This window comes from Enhydra lutris, unplaced genomic scaffold (assembly GCF_002288905.1).
Source record: "Enhydra lutris kenyoni isolate GAN:26980312 unplaced genomic scaffold, ASM228890v2 scaffoldscaffold32, whole genome shotgun sequence".
Taxonomy (NCBI): Eukaryota; Metazoa; Chordata; class Mammalia; order Carnivora; family Mustelidae; genus Enhydra; species Enhydra lutris.
Window position 1 is genome coordinate 4779978 of NW_019154116.1, and position 22308 is coordinate 4802285.

General features: G+C 52.2%; 1 protein-coding gene across 1 annotated transcript in view; it reads left to right on the forward strand.

Annotated features, from left to right (window-relative positions):
* The window catches only part of LOC111153460 (ubiquitin conjugating enzyme E2 Q family like 1), a 35956-nt gene that overhangs the window by 1173 nt on the left and 12475 nt on the right, over positions 1-22308 (forward strand). Inside the window, exon 2 of the mRNA XM_022512485.1 lies at positions 1-482. This exon is cut by the window's left edge and continues 38 nt beyond it. Coding sequence (XP_022368193.1) covers positions 1-482 — 482 coding nt within the window. The remainder of the gene's footprint in view (positions 483-22308) is intronic.

Here is a 22308-nt window from a genome sequence, read left to right on the forward strand (position 1 = left end):
CCCGGGAGCGGGCGGCGGGCGCCAGGGCGGGGCCGGGCCCGGCGGCGGCGGCGGCGGTGGCTGCGGGTGGCAGCCTGGTCCCCGCGGCGCGCCAGCAGCACTGCACGCAGGTGCGCAGCCGGCGGCTCATGAAGGAGCTGCAGGACATCGCGCGCCTCAGCGACCGATTCATCTCCGTGGAGCTGGTGGACGAGAGCCTCTTCGACTGGAACGTGAAGCTGCACCAGGTGGACAAGGACTCCGTGCTGTGGCAGGACATGAAGGAGACCAACACCGAGTTCATCCTGCTCAACCTCACCTTCCCCGACAACTTCCCCTTCTCGCCGCCCTTCATGCGGGTGCTCAGCCCGCGCCTGGAGAACGGCTACGTGCTGGACGGCGGCGCCATCTGCATGGAGCTGCTCACGCCGCGTGGCTGGTCCAGCGCCTACACCGTGGAGGCCGTCATGCGCCAGTTCGCCGCCAGCCTGGTCAAGGGCCAGGTAAGGCGCGCGGGCGCGCGGGGAGAGCAGGGGGCGCGGGGCGCGGCGCGGCCGCGGCCGGAACCCGGGACCCGCCTCCGACGGGGCGACGCGCCGGGCGCCTCGGGCGCGCGCCCCGGAGCGCCGTCCTCCTGCCCCTACGGTCCCACCTGGTCCCCGGTCTCCGCGGCTTGTCGCCCGCGCTCCCTGCCTGGGCGACTGTGAGCTCACTGTCCGGCTTTTCCCCGGACCCTCCGCTGCCTTCCTCCCCTGTTCCTCGCGCGCCTGACCCCTCCCCGTCTTCCCTCGCGCCCCATCCCTCCACCCTCTGTCCTTTATGGCTTTCTCCGCTCCCCATCCACCTCTGGCTCGCCGCCTTTGCCCTCCACCATATCCTCTGATTTCCCGCCCCCTCTCTCCCTTTCTTCCTTTCCAGCCCCCTTCATCTCCCTCTCTGTTCCCATCTCCCATCCCCCCCTTCCCCGTCATCGGCTTCTCCCCACTTCGGAACCCCACCATCGCTTGGGGGTGGAACTTTACATGTACTCAGGATCTGAATGCCCAAGCGAGTTTATCACTCACCCCCCTTCCCGCGCCTGCACACACACACACACACACACACACACACACACACACACACACACACAGGAAGGTCTCCTCCCCAACATCTCAGGTGGGTGCTGTGCAGGTAGGGTGCTCTGTGGAGGCCTGGTCAGCTGCCAAATCTACTCCCCTCCTCTCCTGGCTCCTTCTGAGCAACATCTAGGGCAAAGGTGAAAACTGTGCTCTTGAGAAATTTCGCTGGGAGAAGCTGAGGTGAGGAGGTGTGGTTTGCATGGTTCCTTAAGTGACTAGGCCAGACTCTCAAGGAAACGCTTGGCACCTGCCCCCTTCCAAAACCATCACCTCCGGTCTTTCTCAGATCTGTTTCTTCCCTGGGTTTCCTCATGACTCCAGGAGTTAAATCCTTTATCAGGGCTTAAGATTTTTAACTAAGTGGTGAAATCTGGGCTGGGGGGCGGGGAGCTGGATGCCAGAGTCTTCTGTGCCAGATGGCAGCTTTACCAAAAGAAATCCAGGGAACCCGAGAGCAAAGAATGAATGGGTCTTCTGAAATGTGTTCCCTCCTGGCTGCAGACGGGGGCATGATGGTTTTGTCTTTGCACACTTGTGTGCCCTTGATCATGCTCGAGTTGTTTGATATTTTCTCAAAATCAATAGCAAACAGTTAATAAAATCATACTTTCATATGGGCAACTGTAAATTTATGGAGAATCATTGTTCTATTTAGCAGACCCTGAATGACCTCTCGATTGGATCATTCTGCAGCCTGCATCTCAGAAGCATCAGTCCCCTGTCACCTGTCTCTGTCCCTTTTACTGCAGGGTCTTTCACACCGATCAAATCATGCTGGTTCTGCCAAGTTCACTGGAGGGGACCCCTGGGATTCCACTCAGATAGCATCCTAACTCCAGTGCAGGGTGCCAAGTGACTCTCCTGCCAGTCTATCTTTCCTGGGATTTACACTCCACTTTTTTCTTGAGTTAGGAAAAGGATGGATATGACAGCCCTGGAAAGACATCTTTAACTGAGAGAGCGCTTTAATGCTTTATCGTGAGAACGTTCGCTCTGAATTCTTTCCGTTCAGTGCTGGATCTGATGTAAGGTGCCTGAAATTTAATACGAGCCACAGGAATGGGGGGGTCACTTTATCTTTTGAACAGAATTTATACAAATGATGTGGAAGAATATTCTGGAAAAAAATGTCTTTGTTATCTGTCTCTTAAATCATTGCTGAACAGAATTCTCTGGAACAGTCTCTTACCTTCTTTCATTCTCCACAGTGAGATGACTTTGGGAACCAGGGGAAGAGGAATGTCGTTTTGCCTTATAGTGCCACAGAATCATGACATTTTAGGTTAGGAGGAGATCCTAGAGGTCCCTTGGGTCACAGCCTGCATTTTGAAAGATATAGGAAAGTAAAGATTCCAAATGGGAAAGGAGGAAGTTTCTCAAAAAGAGATACATCTTTGTAAATCACACGATTTCCCTGTGTAAATTAGTGCTACGCATGCACGCCTGTGTACTTCTCGTAAAATAAGCAGGTCCTTGGGTCCGTGGTCCTTTCCTGCATGACTGAAATTAAGAGTCTTGCATGCCATTTGCAAGTTAGAGATTTCAGGGTTGAAAATAATTATCAATATTTTTACTTATTATTTTCAAAATCTCACTTAATTGAACTCAGGGTCCTACACCAAGCATGTCATATTATCAGCTGGACTGTGAAAGATCTAACTGAAGGCAGGAATGCAGCAACTTATGAAAACACCAGTTCAGTTCCTTTGCATTTTCTGTGCTGACTTCAACACCCAGAAGACACTGGTGTGGGATACACACAACCTCTTCAGAAGGCAGTGTGAGAATAAGAGAAATGAAGTCATTACGCTTCAAGACTCTGTGCTCAAAAGGATTCTAAGAGTGTTTCCGGGACCTGATCAGTTCCTTTTATGAAGTCCTTGCCTACAGGCTGTGCAGTGCACATACTGTAGTTACCAAATTATTTCCGTAAAGGTAATGGGCTTTGGGAAAGGAATCAAAGTACCTGATTAGGTATTCAAAGAGAACCGGGACTGCTACCAAACCAATAATTAGTTTAAGAGAGGCATTCTCCTGTAGCTCAGTTCCTCCATCTGTTGGCTTTTCTTTTTTAGGATTCGTTTCTCTTAAGCAACAAAGTTAAAGGCTTGTTTTCCTCTTGCATAACTGCTCAGCTTAACTCTCTGAATTGAGAATATACTAAGTTCGTTTTGTTTCTATGCCTTCAGAGAAATCGTCTAATACTTTTAAAGGTTCCATTGGTAATATTGACAAAAGATTTGCTTAGCAGTTTTGTGCAGAAAATAAAAGGTTCGGGGTTATCATGCGATGTGCTAAGTTCAGTCATTTCACGAGACCCTCCCCTGCCTGTTTGGCTGTGCTGCTGCATGGATTGTGGTTGTTTTAAATGAAATTCCAGGCGTTGCTTGTATGACGTATTCTCTGTGCAGATAGCGACGCAGCTGCCCTGCCTGTTACTGTCTATTACTAGTCCTTCTTTTGACTAAACGGAGACATTTTAGGTAATTCTTTTGGTTTTCTGCAACTGAATGAATAATTCCCATACTTTTAAAATGAACTGGTGGAAATGGTAAAACTTCAGACCATTACTTACATCCTTTATCGTTTACAAACCAAAAGAAGAAGATCTATAGCTCTAGAGGAGGATTCCCGACATTTGGAAGCTGTGATATGTTGGTCTGGAAAGTTAGGTCGGTTGCAGGGTGAGCCCAGGGTTTGCACCTAGTAAGCAGCCCCACGTGCGGACTCCATTTGCGGAGATTTCCGAGAACAGGGTCCGGAAGCCTGGGCTCAGGAGCGTCGACGTTGGAGGGGCCCAGCCCGTAGGAGTACGGGGGAGTTCACTGGCATATACACCGGGTTCGGAGCCTGGGATCACGGAATGACAGCACGGAGACCCTCTGCTTGTAGTCGTTCGAGCAGAAGGGTCCCCGAAAGCCGTTCGAGGGGGCTCTAACTCAGAGCTCTGTTGTCGCATCACTGTACCTCCTGAGTGTCCCCTTTTCAATTAGTTAGACGTTGCCAGGGGCAGGGAACCAGATGGCACTTGAAAGACTGTTCCTCACGCGTCCTCTGCTTTCTCGGAGCCAAGCACACGATGCAGGCCAGCAGGCAGACGCTCTGCTGCTAGCGGCGCCCTGCTCCGAGCCCAGTCCCCCGCCAGCTAAGCGAGCCCCGAGGCTGCTTCGCCTTAGTCGGTGCTCGTCTCTCGATGGTCTCTGTACAGGTGAGGGAACTGTAGCTCCACGGTCAGGCGAAATCGATACATCTCGTTCTAATTCTAGCAGTGAGTGGCAAGGCTCTGGAACCCGAGCCACTGTCGGGAAGACGGTCAGGCAGGGCAGGGCCAACCCGGGGGTTCACCTCAGCTGCTGGCTGTGCCCGGGCAGTGGTCCGCTCACTGTGACCCGCGTGAGAACCGTGCGTGTCCGCAGAGAGCTGACACCTGGTCGGGCGTCGGCAGAACGGTGAGAGCAGCGGACCTGAAGCATCTCAGATCTTAGCTTTTGAGCTCCAGACTGGTCAGCGGTTCCAGGACCGTCTGTTTGCCTCCTGGATCAGTCTCGCGGATCTCTGAATAAAGGAAGCTGGCAGGGTCAGAATGTGCTAGAAAAGGAGCGGGCTCTGCATGTCAGCCATTTGACGATACACCGCATCTCCTGAGCTTGACCTCAGGACTTAAAACCTCGGCATCATGCGTGCCTCTGAGAACCGTGCTCACACACACGTGCACACACACGAGTGCCGCCTTCTTCAGAACTTCTTCCAGAGGTCGAGGCCTAGGAACAGTGTTTTACTTCCGACTGTAACATCTCCAGGTCTCACCAGAAAAGGTGATGAAGGTCACCAGCCCTCTGGGTCCCAAAGTGTGTTGGCTTCCAAGCTGTTACAACTGACACACGTTTTGAAGCCCTGTGTGAGACCCCTAGGGTTGCTGGGTGGCAGCAGAAATGCACCGTCTCACGGTTCTGGAAGGCAGACGTCGGAAATCAGGTGTCAGCAGGGTGGGGCCCCGGTGAGGCCGTGCAGGAGAATCTGTCCCCAGGCGGCACTCGGTGGCTGAGAGAAGGCTGTCTTCTTCCTGTGTCTTCACAGGCTTGAACCTCCGTGCGTGTCTGTGTCCTCATTTCATGAGTCACATTGGATTAGGGCCTACCCTAACGATGTCAGCTTAACATGATTACCTCTGTAAAGACCCTGTCTCCCAGTACAGTCACATTCCGAGGCACGGGGGACGAGGGCTCCCAATGCAGGGATTGTGGGGGGTCACGGTGCAGCCCAGAACAAGCCCCAACAGGAATTCTGTAACTAATTCAACCTCGTGTCTCTAGAGGCTTTTGCTGGTTCACAAAGTGATGTGAACACAGGACCACACTGAGGGAGGCCCGGAGGACCAGCCTGGAACAGAGTTGACAGCCCCTGGAGAGGGGAGCGGTTTGGGAGCAGGTGGGGCCTCAACACTGATAACCTGGCTGGGAGAGGGGAGGGCAAAGCCATGGGTTCACCGAGGAGAATGCATTGGCGGGGAGATCTTATGAGTCACTCTGTCATCTTGTCCTGTGCCAAGTGTAGGTGACAGAGATAATTGCCCACCCAGGATGACTCTGCAGCTTGAACTGTTTGAAGAAAAAATAGCTTGTTCTGATATCAAGTAGGACGGGCAGGAGGACACAGGCAGGACTCTGTATCCTAAAAATAGTCCCATGCCAAGTTGGCGGGCTCCCATGGCTCGCTCCCTGGCGAGTGCTCACGGCCCGCGGCTGACGGCACAGTTAATAATAGTAGCGACTTACTTTACCCTGAGTCGTGGACTTTGAGAATCTGAATTTGTGAGACGAGAATGTCAACATATTTCTGTTTATTTTTCTGATTTAGACGGAGGGATGTGAGAAGTTTGTTCTTCTTATTAAGGGCCAGCATAGTTTTGGGGGGCCTTTTGTTAGTGGAAAATGGCAATAAGTAACAATAATTCAAAGTTTGCTTTAAAGCATGAGGCCCATAGCGGAGAGTTCTGCCCGTTTTCTTCCCTAGGAACCGGTGGGTATGAATCCATGGTAGAAGTAAGGTAGTACCATTTGGGGGACAGCTCAGGAACCAGCAAAATAGCTTTCATGTGTGTTTTGTTTTATTTTGATCTGTTTTTAAAGCAGCTACTAATAGTGGGTTGTTGGAGCCACATTTCAGATGTGGTGGAAGTGAGATCTTTGCTGGGTTGATAAGGCAATGGGGAGAGACAGGGCGGGGGCCAGCAGGTGTAAGTCCTTCCCTCTCTGCCAGTGGTCCTCAGCCCCCCAGTCAATCAGACGCCCTGGGAGGGCTGAAATCATTCCAGCGCCTGGCCCGACCCTCATGAAGTCAGACTTCATGGGTCTAGGATCAGGCCCAGGTTGAGGCTTGGAAAAACTCCTGTGTGAGTCTAACAAGAGGTGGGTGTTGAACGAGCCGCCGTGGACCAGGACGTGTCCCTTTCCACATCCATGTCCCCACCAGCAGCCACAAATGGACCTTCAGGTGGTAAGGATGTGATCGACCTCTCACCTTCCCTCCTCCTGCCTTGGCGGACTCACTGTCCTGGGTGAAGCCTGGCAGAGCCCCCTGGAAGCCCTACTTTCGTAGACAAGCCATCACAAAACCAAGTCCTTCCTCCCTGGACCGAGGGGGAGCGTGGCCTCGAAAGGACATGTGCCCAGGAGAGTTCAGTGACCCTGAGACACAACAGGGAGGGCTCAGGAACTCAGCCTACCCGGAGATAACTGGCAGTAACTCACTGGTGCCTGTGGCACAGGTATTGAGTGCCTATTGACTACTCTGTACTAGACATTTACTGGACACACGGTGGCACCTAAGACTCAGATGGAGTGCCACCGCAGAGAAGTAACCAGAGGGGACAACGAGAAATCCATTCATGTTTGTCTTCGGCATCCCAGACCGCTCGCAGTCAGACCTGGCGTGGACAGGTGCCCGTTCGTTGAGTGTCCGTGGACCTGACCACTGGCAGTGGCTCATGTGTGCCCTGGAGACTTGGGAGACGTGTGGTCCTGGGGTTAGCAGAGTGTTCAGACCTGCGTAATGTTTGCAGAGGGAGCGCTCTCCTTACAGGTGGGCGGGACCCCAGCCTTCAGGGCTGGCCTGGGAAGATCGGGCATTCCCAAAACACACAAAGGAGTCGCTGTAGTGGCAGAAACGTTTCTGGTAACCTCCAGGCTTTCCCACCTGCTGAGTCAGCACACTACAATAAGGGTGAGATGTTCGCTAATTCTACCTCATCACACGTCACTCGTTCTTTTGTTCATTCCTTCCTTCCTTCGGCACCCATTTACTAAGGGTCTGGCATGCCGTGGCCCCTGCAGCCACGCTGCCCTGGGCACTCCCGTGACACCCCTTCGCCATCCCGAGTGTCCTCCCTGGCCCTCCTCCTTTCTGGCTTCTTGCCACTTTGGTGAGGCCGGGGGGAGTAAGTGGTGTAGGAGGACCCAGGACCCCAGATTGAGAATGCGGAGGAGGAAGCCAATTTGGGACTCAGCAGGTGGCAAAGGATTGGAAGTAGAGGGCAGGGCATGGCTGTGGGAGCCGAGGGAAGTCACCCGATGTGCCCCGTCCCCACCCAGCAGGCGTGGCATGGCCAGGGAGCAGGATAAATGAAGACTCTTCCTCTTGTGGTTTCCCACCTGCCTTTTCTTCTCCACCTGCCCTCCTGCCTCATTAGAAGCTTGTCATCTCCTGCTTGGACTCGGGCAATGCCCCGTGCAGTTTCTCTGTCTCCTTCCGTCTTCCCTGCCGCCGTCTTCCTAACTCCTCCAAGACACAGACCTGGCCCTCTCACATCCTTTATCATGACCCTTATGGAATACCCCATGAGCCCCCGAACTCTACCCATGCACAACAGCCCTCCCCCACCCGCCATGGCCCACGTGGAGGTCTGTCCTTCTCCAGCCCCACCCAGCCCTGGCTGGTCCTTTCTGTCCTTGCTCAGCTCATAAGCCAGCCCCCCGCCCTAACATTCACGCGGTGAGGCCCAGCCATCCTTGAAGCCCCATTTCCTCTACAAAAGGCCCTCTTCTGAACCTCGCATTTTCCAGAAGACACACCTGGCCTTATCCTGCTAGACGCCATTGACCTATGCCAACTATATTGCCCCCCCCATCGCACAATGCCCCACACATGGTGTGCGCCAAATGAATTGTTGGTCATGCAACTTGCTGATCTGAGCAGACACCCCATTCCCTTCCCTTTGTCCCTGGTGGCAGCAGAAGACTGCCACTCTGGGGCAGATACTTAATGCAGACGGGCTGCCATGCAAAATGTTTTATGTTGGCCATTGGAGTCAGTCCTTGCAGTGGCCTGTGAGTCAAGTGCTGTCATTATTCCCAGTTCATGGAGGAGAAAACAGGCTCGCTGAGGTTGAATCTGTGCCCCAGGCAGATGGCTTAGTGAAAAGCAAAGCTCAGTCCTCACCAGGCTGTCCAGAGCTCGGGCCACCATGTTTCCATGAGCTGTTGAGTTGGCAAGGGGGAAGCCACCCAGCCGAGGAGCCTGTGCGGTCGGCTTGCTCCTCGTAGGTCCCTATGCACCTTCCAGACGTCTTTGCAGTGATACTTTGCTAGGTTTGGATCCACAAGGGAGGGATAACATTTTCTATGAATTTTCTATGGGTCCAAATAAGCTCATGGTACACATTGTGTGAACTAGAAGAACGTTTTACATCTTTCAGAACCGTAGGAGAAAGATAATTATTGTTGCTTTATTTCTTGTCTCCAGGAAAGGGAGAGGCATTTTTAAAATTTCTGAAAAACTCAAGAAAGAAATGCTTTTTGAATATAATGGCTACATTGGTGAACCTACTACTCAGATTGAAGAAATTACTATTGTAAAAATAATTTCTGTAAGATAAGTACTAATTCTCCATCACAGTATTTGGCAGGCAGTCCGGAGATTTTTTTTTTTTTAATTAAAAGTTCTTTGATTATAAAAGTGAGGAAACACTATTTTAGAATGGATTGAGTTACACTTTAAGTTGAAATGTACCCAACTCACTTGGGAATCAAAGGAAGAATTTACAGAAAAATAGTAAGGCAGTGCTTTCTGGCTTTTTTATCTTGAAAAGCAGACATTTCCAAAAATCAGAATATGGAGTTATAGAATTGACTCTATATTGGTTCTGACAAAAAGCAGCCATTCTTATTTTATAAATTTGGACATGTTGTGCACTTAATTATTAAAACAATCATTTTTGTCTTGCTGACACATTGGAGTTAGCATGAATTTTGAGTGTCAGGCTGGATGCCCATTTTTGCTTCCCAGGAGACACCAGGCAGAAATCAGATGTAATGGTACAAAATAAATATTAAATGCTGCAAGGATTAATCTGTGTTGAGGTCTTTCAGGATCATCACATACCCTACTTCACTCTGCTTCCCAGCCAGGGAAAAGTAGAAATAACACGGAGGAAACTTGGAATTGAATTTATTACAAGCTTAAATTCATCGTAACTAGTTGAATATTATAAGCCTTTAAAATGTAACTTTCAAAAGTCATCTAAGTACTAAAATCATATTGCTTTCATCTCCTTCTGTGGACGGGGTCTGTTTCTCAGGGAAGCTGGCTCTTCAGCAGCTCGCTCACACGCAGAGAGCACTCCCCCGGGGCTGGGAACCCCCAGAGTCCCACCTGGGGAGCGCAGAGCGACTGCATTAGGGTCCGGGGGAAGTGCCCTCCGCCAGCCCGAAACCAGCACAGAGGAGCCCCCCAGAATGGGCACAGCGGCCCCACCCCCCCCCAGAACCGCTCCTTTCTTCTTGGATCACTCGCACAACATATACTGTGAAACTTCATCATCTCAGCCCCCGGGAGAACGTTTCTCTAAAGGTAGGATCCAGCCATTAAGTTGTATGAAGCTTAAAGAAAATCATCGTAAATAAAACGGATCAAATAAAAAGAGAGTTTGAAATCTGCTGGATGGAATTAGGGTGACTTTTTTAAAGTAATTTTGTTGAAAAGGAGATCCTGGCCTCGGTGTTCTCATGGTCTGGAGAGATAAAGGTCATTGTTGGTTGTTCCCCCACATGCGTCTGAGAGGAACCAGAGAACTCAGAACCCCTCCACCCCTGGAGGACCGCGTGCCCCCTGGGCATCCAGGGAGGCCCGTGGACCCCTCCTCAGAATAATTTCATTTTAAATGCACAGGATAAAATTCACAGAATTTCAAAGGAAGTCAATTATGTCGAAACACATGTATCACATTTTTAAAAGTGTTGGACTAAAATAGGAAATTAAGAAGTACATCTTTATTAACGTATTTAGTGTTGAGATCCGAAGACGGATCTGACAGCTCCTCTAATTGGACATAGTAAATGGCCTTTCAAGTTGTCTGCGCCAACTAGAATGTGATTTAAAAAAAAAAAAATCTGTTTTTCTGTTGGTGACAAAGTCAAGGCATTGCTTACAAGGCTGTGGTTTGTTACCTTCAGTCATAATTCAGTGAAGTGCTGGCTTGTAGTGAGGAGGTAGTGAAAATAAAGTCATTTTTTCCATCCAAGTTTACTTGGCCCCAGGTTAAGACCTCCAGAGAGCAAGTGGCTCTCAGTGTCCGCGGTTGTCTTGGGAAAGCTCTGAAAGGTTATACAGCTTCCGGCCAGAACCCTGGGCTTGGGGTTGAAGGGTCCAGCATATACGTCATTTCCACCATCACCCTGCTGGGTGGACTGGGGATAAAGCCTTGGACAGCAAGGCCAGCACAGGGCTCCCACACCGTCCCTCCTCTCCAGCCTGCTTTGCTGCTGGGCAGCTAGCCACCTCCTCAAGCCTCAGGCACCTCACCTGAAGATGAGACGTGTAACCCCATTTCCCAGGTGAATCGTGATCCCCAAGGATGTGATGTACGCAAGAGCCACACGCGGAGGAGGCGACCAGCGGCTGGTCCTTCTTTCTCAGAAGGCGAATATGTAGTGAAATAAACACACAAAAGACGTTTATCAAAGACCCAGACCTGGACTCACATTCGAATCCCATACACCCAGGGATCTGCTTTCGTAACTGTTAGCGTTTCCGGGCAAACTCGACATCCAGTTGGCTCAAATTGTTTCACACTCGTCTGCGATCTTACAAAGAATCACAAAAATCTCAGGATAGCCACCACCGCCGTCCACTGCGGTCTCTTGTCCTGGTGTCTGTTGGTTTCCATCCTCGAGTCATCGTGCTCCGTCAGGAGCTGAATCCTGATCATAACTGTGACCGTGTATTGTCCCACCGCAATCCGAGGGCTACCGTTCGCCTCTCTGACTTTGCTCTCTTAAGAATCCCACGTGTTAGCAGTGTCTTTAAATTAGCTTAATTTTCTTGGCTATTGCTAAGTCACAAAGTTACACACGAGAACGTTACTTAATCCCTTTCTTTCACTGTATCTCAGTGCACACCACAGGCTTTTGTTAGCCGTTAAAATACTGAGATGCTACCTTCATTATGCAACATGATAGCCACTGGAACACTTGGGTTACCATTTTGTTTCAAGAGGAAGACCGGGCTCAGAAGTGAAATTTGAAATTGTGTAAAATGCTCTGGACGCCAGCAGTGACCACAGGTCAGCCAGATGGCCTCTGATCAGTGCACAGAGAAATTCACTGTGGTCAGGCTTCCTTTGCCTTTCTGAAACACCTTCAGGAATGGCCTTTCCCTTAGTGGAATTTAAGGGAAATGTAATTGAAATGTTCAGCCCACAGGATTTGCATTTGCTCAGAAACAACCAGGAGCGGATATGTGACATTGTGACAGTCGGAGGCGAATCTGCCGCGAACACTGGTGTCTGCCTCACATTCTTGCTGCTCAGTTAGGGCCCTGAGTGTTGGCCCCAAAACCAGGGTCATCTTCCTGCCTTGGACAGGAGAGCACCCAGATGTCACCAGCATCCTTGCGACCCCTCGGGCTCCGGGGTGTAGGAGCAGCATCGTCACAAGGAGAGGGGAAGGCGCACAGCGTGCTGGTCCCCCAGGATTTATGCGCTGTTTCTGTTGTACTCTTGATGGTTTTCCCGTAGTTGAGCCACTCTGATAGCTGAAACCCAACATCTGAGGTGGTTAGAGGTGTGAGTGTTCTCCCCCCTGGGTTTCTCAGCCTGCTGCTCACATCGGTCTAAGAGGGGGTGTTCTCTTGCACGTGAATCTGTAGTACGGAAATCAATGGATGGGCTTCGGCGAGTGTGAACCATCTTCAGCATCACACCTGGATAACAGAGACAGTTGTTCTACCCACCATGGCTCAGACCGATTTTTCACATTTCTATGTATTTCTTTTTCTCTCCCATCATCACCTCTTTTGGTTGAGATCATGTCAGTGGCCCAATCCTAAGAAAACAAGAAAAGGACCTCAGTCTGCACCTTGGGGCTGACCACACACCCATGTGTCTTGGTGGCTTGCTGGTCTCCTGATCAGAGAAGCCACAGAGCTCTCCTGGCTTCGCTGGAAGGTCGAGCCCAGCAGGCTGTGTGCCCGCGGTTACTCAACATTTGAGGGTTTTGCCCTTGACGGGGCCGTAAGCTGCATGAGGGCAGGAGACATATTTATCCTCTAAGCCCTCTGGAAAAAGGGACAGAGGGCACCACTTCGAAACTGGATCTCACTCAGCACCCAGCCAGGAAAGACAGTCACACCTGGGTGCGGGAGGAGGTGTACAAAGGATGCAGACGTCTCTAAGAGGCAGGAGTGCAGGGGAAAGGTGTGAGGGTTCTGCCAGCAGGTGCCGGCCGGGGCAGTGTCTGGGGTAGTCCTACAGGAGCAAGACAGACCCCTGTCCCAGAGCATTGTGGGCGCTCGGCTCTCCCATATCCAGAGCATTTCCGCAGGCATGGCTTTCTGGAGGTCCAAGACAGGGACGGATTCCGGCATGAGGAAGATGACAGGCGGGCAGTCAGGAGGGGCCAGGCAAGGGCCTGTTTTCTCGAGCTCTCGCTGGTAACGTGCTTGAACCGGACCACCGCTTCTCAAGCAGGAACTGGGGACTTAGAATTCCAAGGTGCGTCTTCTCTCCTCTCTGCAGTGGAACTTGGTCTCATTCCCGTGGCACCGTCAAGTAGGAGTTGTCAGAGACCCAAGTCCGAGAGACCTCTAATTCGCAAGAAGGCGGTCCTCCGTGAAGGTCTGGGCAGGAGCAGCTGGCGACGGACCCCAGGAAGAAAGTGCTTTCACTCTGCGCGCCAGGACAGAAGGGGCCTCATCCGAAATCCCCGCTGGGCCGCCCCCACAGGTTCAATGCAAGCTTCCCACTCTGTGCTGTGGAATTAAGCTGCCCCAGAGGGTTCGGGGAAGTGGGAAGATCTCTGCAGGAGGGAGAGGCTGCTGACATTTCCGGCTCCTAAATCTACTGGGAAAGGCTATTAATTTACAGTGTGTTTGGCCTCACGAAGAAGGGGGCAGTGACACGAACTGGTCTGCGGAGTCAGGCGGGGTTTGAGAGAGAGGAAGGAGAGAGACCTTCTGCAGTCGTCTTTCCTCTCAGAAGCATGACTCTCTGCATCACCCATTTATTGGCCGGTCCACGTCGTCCCATCCTTCTCATGTGGTCTTGTCTACACGGCCCCAGGGAATACTGCCACCGCGTCCCCACCTGCTTGTCCTTCGTCTCCTGCCGATCTCGTTGATTTCACTACTTACTGCTCTTCTTCGGATCCAGTAAGTCACAATACTTACGGGCAGGTCGCATTTTAGAAAATATTTCAGAATATTCTAGAAGGTATCGCTCAGGTTGGATAAATGAAACCTTTAAAATCTATCTTGCAAACCTTACACATGCACCATATGTTAAACTTCTCACACGGTAATCTGAGGAAAGCCTGGGGGAGGAATGCAGCTTGGGAATGTCTGCAGAGACAGGAAAGGACCCCCTGGATGAAGAGGACTGTGGTGTTTGCTGGGCAGGGTGCCTGGGGCAGGACACCCTTCCGTGTCTCCACCACAGTTTGTGGGCTGGTGGTGTGACCACGACCCCCTCCCATACTCCATGGGCTTCAGGCCCCAGTCGGGCCACAAGGGACCAGGAGCTGAGCCTTGGAGCCAAAGAGTTCCCAAAGCCCAAGCTTAAGCTTAGCATTTGTGCTGACTTTAAACTGAAGTTTTTTTCCAGAATATTCTAAGAGGTGTGTGTGTGTATAATTTGTAGAATCACATCATTAAAGAGGGCTGGGAAACGTAAGCGAAGCGGACACACTCACCTGTAAATGAAGAGTTCACTGATGTTGATTGAGCTGTGATAACATTGGCATTTCTTTGCCATTTAAATATAATTCTGCAAGAGATTTAAAATCCTGCACCAGAGAAAATTCCAAAATTCCAAGGTCAGAGCCGTGAGTTGTTATCCCATCAATGGCAAAGACATGAGAATAGCCCCCTCCATTGAGGTGGAACTTCCAGCACACGTACGTTCTGTCTGCCTGCCTGTATGTCTGTCTGTACGGCCACTGTTGTCGGAAGCAGCTGACGGCACGTAACGCAAGCTTCCTTGCTCAGACTCTGTCCCCACAGTCGTACTGAATTCCAGAGCAAGGTGAAATAGCAGCGATACCGAGATTATGGCTAAAGAAAAGTGAATATTTTAAGCTCATAACGGAAAACCAGGAAATCAGCATCACGGAACTTACCAAATTGCTGTCCCAGGACCCAGTGTTCTCAGCCTTGACCTCCACCGCCCTGAAAGAGGAGAGATGCTGTGGAGCCTGAGGCGGGTGGGGGGTCCTGCACTCCCCCTGCCACCAGCACTCGGGGGGGTGCCCTGAGGTGCTTCTCCTAGCCGCCCCCCCACCGCTCCCCCGGGACCCAGGACCCAGCAGCTCCAACTCCGGGTGAGCAGGGAGGCCACAGCTGGAGGACAGGAGTCAGCTCCCATCCTGCTTGGGGATCAGCACAGGAACCCAGGAACCCTTCTCCGCAGCAGCTCCCCTTGTACCGCGTGACGCCCGCTCAGACTTTCCAAGTTAACTAACCCCCATCGGGCTTCAGTGAAAATGGAAATTTGACTCATCATTTCCCCAACTTCAGTCTCTGATTTTCCTCCTGTGCAGACAAGTGTCTAACCCCACCCCCTGTACTGATCACCTTCCCACTCTCTACCCGCTGTCGCCCTCTGCCGTTCAGGCCCTGGGGTAGCCTTCCCTCTGCTTCCGCCTACCTCCCCTCTGCCTTCCCCATCCTCCCTCTGCTTCCCCCATCCTCCCCTCTGCCTTCCCCATCCTCCCTCTTCTTCCCCCATCCTCCTTTCTGCTTCCCCCCATCCTCCCCTCTGTCTCCCCCATCCACCCCTCACTCCCCCGTCCTCCTCTCTTCTTCCCCCATCCTCCCCTCTGCCTCCCCCATCCTCCCTCTTCTTCCTTCATCCTCCCTTCTGCTTCCCCCATCCTCCCCTCTGCCTCCCTCATCCTCCTTCTTCTTCCCTCATCCTCCCTTCTGCTTCCCCCATCCTCCCCTCTGCCTCCCCCATCCTCCCTCTTCTTCCCTCATCCTCCCTTCTGCTTCCCCCATCCTCCCCTCTGCCTCCCTTATCCTCCCCTCACTCCCCTATCCTCCCCTCTGCCTCCCCCATCCTCCCCTCATCCCCCATCCTCCCCTCTGCCTCCCCCATCCTCCCCTCACTCCCCCATCCTCTCCCCTGTTCCCTCCTCACCTGCTCAAGTCCCTGGGCAGCAAGGAGGCTGGAAGGTGGCAAGCACTCTGAAGAGGGACTGGGATGAGGGAGACCCAGCTCAGTATCCCAGCAGTGGGTCTGCCTGTCCCTTCAGCTCCGCACGTCCTCCTCACCCTCTGGAACCAGAGTCCACGTGGCACACATGGGAGGACTCAGTGAGCTGCCCCGGGGAGGAATTTGGCTTCCCTTTTAGCACCCCAAGGCCAAGTCTTCTGTTAGAATCCCAGCATCCATGCAGGCCCCTCTCCGCCTCACACCCTCCCTGCTACCTCTGCCCCGCGGGTGCCCGGGCTCCAGCTGAGTGCTCCCGTCCCTGCGCAAACCCCAGAGCCTTCTGCCCCCTGCCTGCTGGGCACATGCATCCTCCAGCAAGCCCCACAGTGTCTCCCAGCCTGCGGAACTGGATGCCCCCCAAGGGAGTACCTACCCCTGTGGGGAGCACTACACAGAGCCCAGGGAGACGGCCCAGCCCTGCAGCTGGTGGTCCCTCCACAACGACCGTAGAGAGACTGAGGTCATGGCCTTCAGGTACTGCAGGATCGTGACTCATCAAAGGAAGATTACTGGTGGTGAGCGGGCTATAATTGCAGTGTTGGGAAAGTGGACATTTTTAGCAACAAAATGATACTCGATCCAAAGACGTTCGCTCGTTGACACCAAGTACCAAAATAACCTTGCCCCCAGCACCGTGTGCGTCCCACGTGGCTTGAGTTTTCTTTTCTTCTCTCAACACCAAGTTTACTAGTCATGGTGTTTCCAGAAACGAGAATTGGCTTTAGTGTTTTTGTTTTGAATCATGTGCCCTTGAAATGTCATCATCCTACTCGCCAGAAAACCCTGGAGGCAGACGCCTGACGGAGGGCAGGGTCTGGGCTGGGGGAGAGAGTGAGGGACCCCGCTCCCCAACCTGACCCGTCCGTCCTGTTGCCGGTGGCTGTTCCTTTCCTCCAACAGTTTCAACGTGAAGGGTGGGATTTGAAGAACTTGTCCTCAAACATCTGTTCCTTCATTTCTTCCTGGCCTCATCCTGATTGGAGGTTTCCGTGCCACTGTGTACTTTCATTCTGTCCCTCTCTCTGCCTCCCTCCTTCCCGCCACCTCTCTCCCTCCCTGTCTCCCCCTCCTCTTTCTCCTTCCTTTTCTCTCCTTCCCTCCCTCTCATGGTCCCTCATTCCCTCTCCTCTCCCCCTCCCTTCCTCCCTGTCTCTCCCTCCGTCTCTGTCCCTTCCTCCTCCCTCCTTCCCTTCAGCTATGACCTTTCTGGTTGGAGCCCGTATTAGCCTGTATTATTATTGAAGGCCGCTGGAATCACAAGGTACCACAGACAGGTGGCTTAAACAACAGACATTTATTTTCACACAAATCTGGAGGCTGGAAGTTGGAGATGGAGGTGTGGGCAAGTTTGGTTTCCCCTGACGCCTCTCTCCTTAACTGCCAATGTCCTCTTCTCCCCTTGTCTTCACGTGGGCGTCCCTCTTTGCAGGTCTTTGTCCTGATCTCCTCTAAAAGGACACCTGTCAGATTGGCCTGGGACCTCTCCCCACCATGGCTTCGTTTTACCTTAATCACCTCTGGGAAGATTCTGTCTCCAAATGCAGTTAGATTCCCAGGCCCGGAGGGTTAGGACATCAACATATAAATGTTGAGGACCCAACTGAACCCAAGACAGAGGCTTTCTTTCAAAGCACAGGGGAGTGTCCACCAGGGCTGTGAACTTGGAGTCTCACCTCCCTGGTTGCCAGGGGCCCCGGTACTGAGGCCACTCTGCCTCGGGGTCTCCCGGGTGACAACTGGGCTCCGCTGGGCTCCTGTCACCACACATTCCTTGTCATGAGCTCCAGCTTTTCCAGAGTGCTTTAATTTTCTGGGTTTTCCCAGAATGTCTTCCCTTTCTACTTTTTCCTGATAATCGTGATTGCCTTTATTATTTTTTTAACCTAAGCAGGCTCCATGCCCAGCATGGAACCCAACACAGGGCTTGAACTCATGACCCCGAGATCAAGACCTGAGCTGAGATTGAGTGTCGGTCACTTAACCAACTGCACCACCAGCAGCCCCTTCATTGTCGCTCTTTTTCCAGACTTTCCTTCTCCTTCCCGCCTGTGGGGGTTCTTCTCCCTGTGCTTTTATGGGGGGAAGGGACCCCATCCATCATCTGGGGCACTCCCCCAGCCTCCCATTCCTGCTGGCCCTATTCGTTTGGCCCCATTTGACTGTTCTGCGGTCCCCATAGTCACCCCACCCCTGCTCCCATGCCACCGCCCCCGTGTCCCATGTTCTCACCTCTCTCTCCAGCCCTCACTGTCTCAACAAGTCTGTCATCGCTGGACTGTCCCCTGTCCTGTGGCTCCTCTCTGACTCGTGTGTCTGTGTTCCACTTAACCCCAGGGTCTGTGTCTGCCTCGGGGAAACCTGGTCTGCTCAGTCCTGGGGGCAGGTGGCCGGCAGAGGGGCCTCCCCAGCACACGTGTCGTCTGGAGCTGCAGGGAAAGAGGATGTTGGGCAAAGAAGAGGGTGTGGAGCGGGGCAGGGTGTGCAGATAATTCAGAAGGACCGGAAGGTTGATGGTTATTTCCAACACCAGCGAGAGTCGGTGATCCAGGAATTCTATAGTAGTGGACGGCGGAAGGTCAGACATAGAGAGAAGATGTTTTAAGCCAATTGGTTTTTCTGCTGAAACCTCCAAGTGGCTGCATTTTTTAATCAAAACTTGCTTTTATCATGTCAGAGGTCCCCATCAAACCCCGAGGTAGGATGCTTTCTGAAAACCCTCAATCCCATTTGTACAGTAATTTTACTCATTCAAATTACAGTTGCATCAGAAAATGACTCTTAGTTGTTACGTTCATCGATCGGCTGGTTTCGGTGACCACCATGTCCAACGCAGAGGTTTGGGGCGGGCACTTCACACATTGCAGCTTTCCTACTTTATTCAAACTAAAATATGCCCAAACCTGTCCCCTGGCCTGCTGCGAGACCCCGGAACAGGCAGGGACCCGCCTCCTGGAGGACGCCCCAGCAGAGCTAACGGAACTGATATGCAGAGACATGGGCCCCTCCCCCAGCTTCCTTGGACTGCTGCGGACCTGCAGCCCACCCTCAACACCCCTCCTGGCTTGTCTTCCCAGACTTTGGACTCTGGAGCGAGCAGACTGGCTCCAGCGCAGCACTGAGGGAGGCCAACTGCGCGGCTGGAGCCTTCCCTGCCGCTCCTCAGTCCCGAGGACCTGATTTCCGTGTCTAGACTCACATCGGGACTCACATGGGCTTCACCCCCATGCCCGGCCGAGGGGCCACTGATCCCACGGGTCCCACGAGCAGAGAGCTTTTCCACAAACGTCGCAAACATCGGAGAACCCGGCAAAATACCAAAAGACTGGGTCCCTAGTATATATAATCCAAGGCTTTCATTAAATATAAAGGCCTATTAAAGTGTGTGGTTTCTTATTCCAACAGTACACGCTTAGATGATCACGTTTGAATTTCAGGATGACAGCCCTGCTTTCACAATAACCTAATTAAAATGGTCTGTGGGGTTTGTTTCTCCCACCACACGCATTTAACCAAACAAAGCAATTAAGTGAAAAAGAAACTGATTTTCTCTGTTTCTGTTGACTTTGATCTGCCTTCTCGGTGATCGTGGTTTCTTAGGGAAGTGGACGGCCCCAGCGCAGCCCAGTTTCCCAGCTTTACTGACCCGAGTCAGCTGCCCTCCTGCAATGGACGTGAAAACAAGAGGCGTCGTGGGCAGAGAGGCCAGGCCCTGCGTTGGTCAGGGGCTGTCAGGGGCCATGAGCGCCGGTGACAAGCCACCAGCTGTCCCGGGCAGGGGCTGAGCTGCAGGCCGGTTGCTGTGTCCCAGCTTCGAGTCCAGTTACCCGAAGGTCCTTCTGAGAAGGGGGATGGGCCTGAGACAGGATGACACCTGGATGGGCCTCTCGGAACACAGACCCTTCCCCGAGGGCTTTCTGGAAACAGGCCTTCTCCATCTCCAGATGCTCTACTGGACTCAGGGCCCGTGACGAGCTACGTCTGGAATATTACAGCCTCCGTCGTCATCATCACTGCCTTTGCCGTCATCATCTTCACCACAATTTGGGATTCTGGCTGTTAGTCGCTCCCAGTTTCATGAAGGGGTCAGAAGAAGCACAGACTGACTGATAACGCACAACAGTTTCATGTCGGTTCTAGCTTCTGGAGCTCTTCGGAGTTTTTCTGATTATAGACATGCCTACTTTACAAAATGCGCACAGTACCAGAAGTCACAAAGTAGGGACGGAAAGCTCTGCGATTCTGCCGGCCAGAAATAAGCCTGAGATGGTCATCGACCCTGTTTCCTCATCCGCTCTCTGGGGAGGACCCCGGCCACCCTCCGGCTCCTGTTATCGCAGAACTGCTGCTGCCCGCCTCCTTGCCTGGCGTTCCTCGGAGCACACGTGCAGACTTTCCTGGGAGTGGTGCTCAGGTGCGACTCGCTGGCATCAAGCCTGTGCGTGCTGACCTCCTCAAGGGATGGCCAGAATCTTCCAGAATGGCTTCCCTAGCCAGTCCACGTGCTTCCTCAGAAAGCCTCGGTGATACCTTCCATCCTGAGTCTTGTCCTTGACCGCGAACAAGTGGTATCTCATCTCTGTTCTAAAGTTCTCTGATCACCGGTCAGCTCGGACATTAAACCTTATTCTTATCAGCTGTTCTCACTCTTTCCTCTGAATGGCCTGTTCCTATTTTCTCCCCAATATTCTTTGGGTTTTCTGGTTATCTGGCTTTTTCTTGGAATTCTCTGTTTGCCAGATATAGTTTCTTGTTTGGGTTTTACATGTTGTAAGTATTTTCTTCCAACATATGCATTTTCTCTCTGTTGTTCTGTCTCATCTTTTATTGAAAACAAACAAACAAACAAACAAACACCCTCTACTTTTGAGGTTGCTCCTTTCTCCATCTTTTCAAGGTAAAAGCTATATGTGAAGACCATTACATCAAAGATTTGCCCTTCTATTTTCTCCCACTGGCTTTGTGAACTTGCCTTTGCATTTAAATTTAGCCCATTGTCTTCACGCTGTTAGGCAGAAATCCAGCTTCCTTGCCCTACGTGAAGTGAGCGTAGTTCCTCAGCCTTGTCTTCTGGCCCACCTGGCCCTTTTCCACTGCTTTTTATTTTATTTATTTTAGTTTATTTTTTGCCATTTTTATCCTGTGACAAATCCCCATGTAAATGTGACTCCTTTAACTGCATGCTCCTGGACGAATACTGTCCTGCCTTTAGGAACAGCCTCCCAGTCTAACATCAAGTAGACAAGACCTCTTCTTTGCTCTTCTTTGCTTTTTGTGAATCACGAAAGTCCCATGTAAGTTTTCTCAATGACGGGTTTTGCATGTAGTGTTGATTTACTTCCTGCCACAGGCAGCCCCTGAAATCCAGCAGGACCCAATGAACACAGACTTCCTGCCCATGGTCTCATGTGGCTTGGCGCCCCTTTCCATCTTGTGGCTTCTCCACCCGGAGCATGTGGCCCCGGAGCTCACAGGGATAGGGCATGAGAACGGGCCAGCACCTCCACTCCTCACGGCCCCCACCTGGAAGGACGTGCATCACTTCCGCCGCAGCCCACGGGCCAGCACTGGCCACAAGCTGGGCTCCCACTGGCAGGAGCTGGGAGGCACATGGCGCTTTGTAAAGCACTAACCTGCCCAGCACGTCCAGTTCATCAAAAATGTCCATGTCTCAGACTCAGCAAGTTGTGCTCGTTGAATATGTGCAGCTGTCTGTACGTCAGTCATACCTCAGTAACTGGTTTAAAAAAATAGCGAAGGCTTTAGGATTTTCGGTGTGGGCAGTTGTACCGCAGACCAATAATGAGGTGGGCAAAATGCTCCATTCCGGTGCCACAGAAAATCTCTCAATGTCGTGACAAGCAGACAGACAAAACCAGAGCAAAACCGTTGTTTTTGCCAGTTCAGAGATGAAGGCGGAAGAAGTTTGATTTTTGTGTATTTGGATCTTAACACAAGCCAGCATAAGTATGAGATAACAAAGCCGGGAAGATTCGTTTGAGAAACTGTCCTTCCGCCATTTAAGACATCACTGCAGGATCTGCCTGGGGCCAGCTGCTGTCTCGGGGACAGGTGTTTGGGTAGTTTGCTCCCAACTCCCCTGGCATCTCGTTGGCAGGCCCCGTGACCGGCCCCCACAGACGTTTTGACGGCAAACATGACCGCATTGAGGAAGATGTTTTCAGTAAACAGAAGAGATGGACTTGGAAATTCCGGCTTGCTGAACACGTTCACTTATCAATGACACTCACTGCAAAGTTGGGCTGGACGTTGAGTGCGGGCAGAACAGTGGACACAGGGTCCTAACGGGTACCGCCCGCCGCCACCGTCTGTGGGGGCACCTGCCCAGAGTGGAGCACTGGTTCTTAGGCTCTTCGGAACGACGAGGGCAGGCCGGGAGCGGGGGGGTGGGAACGGGGCAGCCCGTGTGAGGCTGGGAGGCCCGGAGAGGCTGGGATATCCAGGCTCACAGAGGTATTGACAATTCTTAGAGCCCGAGGGATGCTGGTGTGT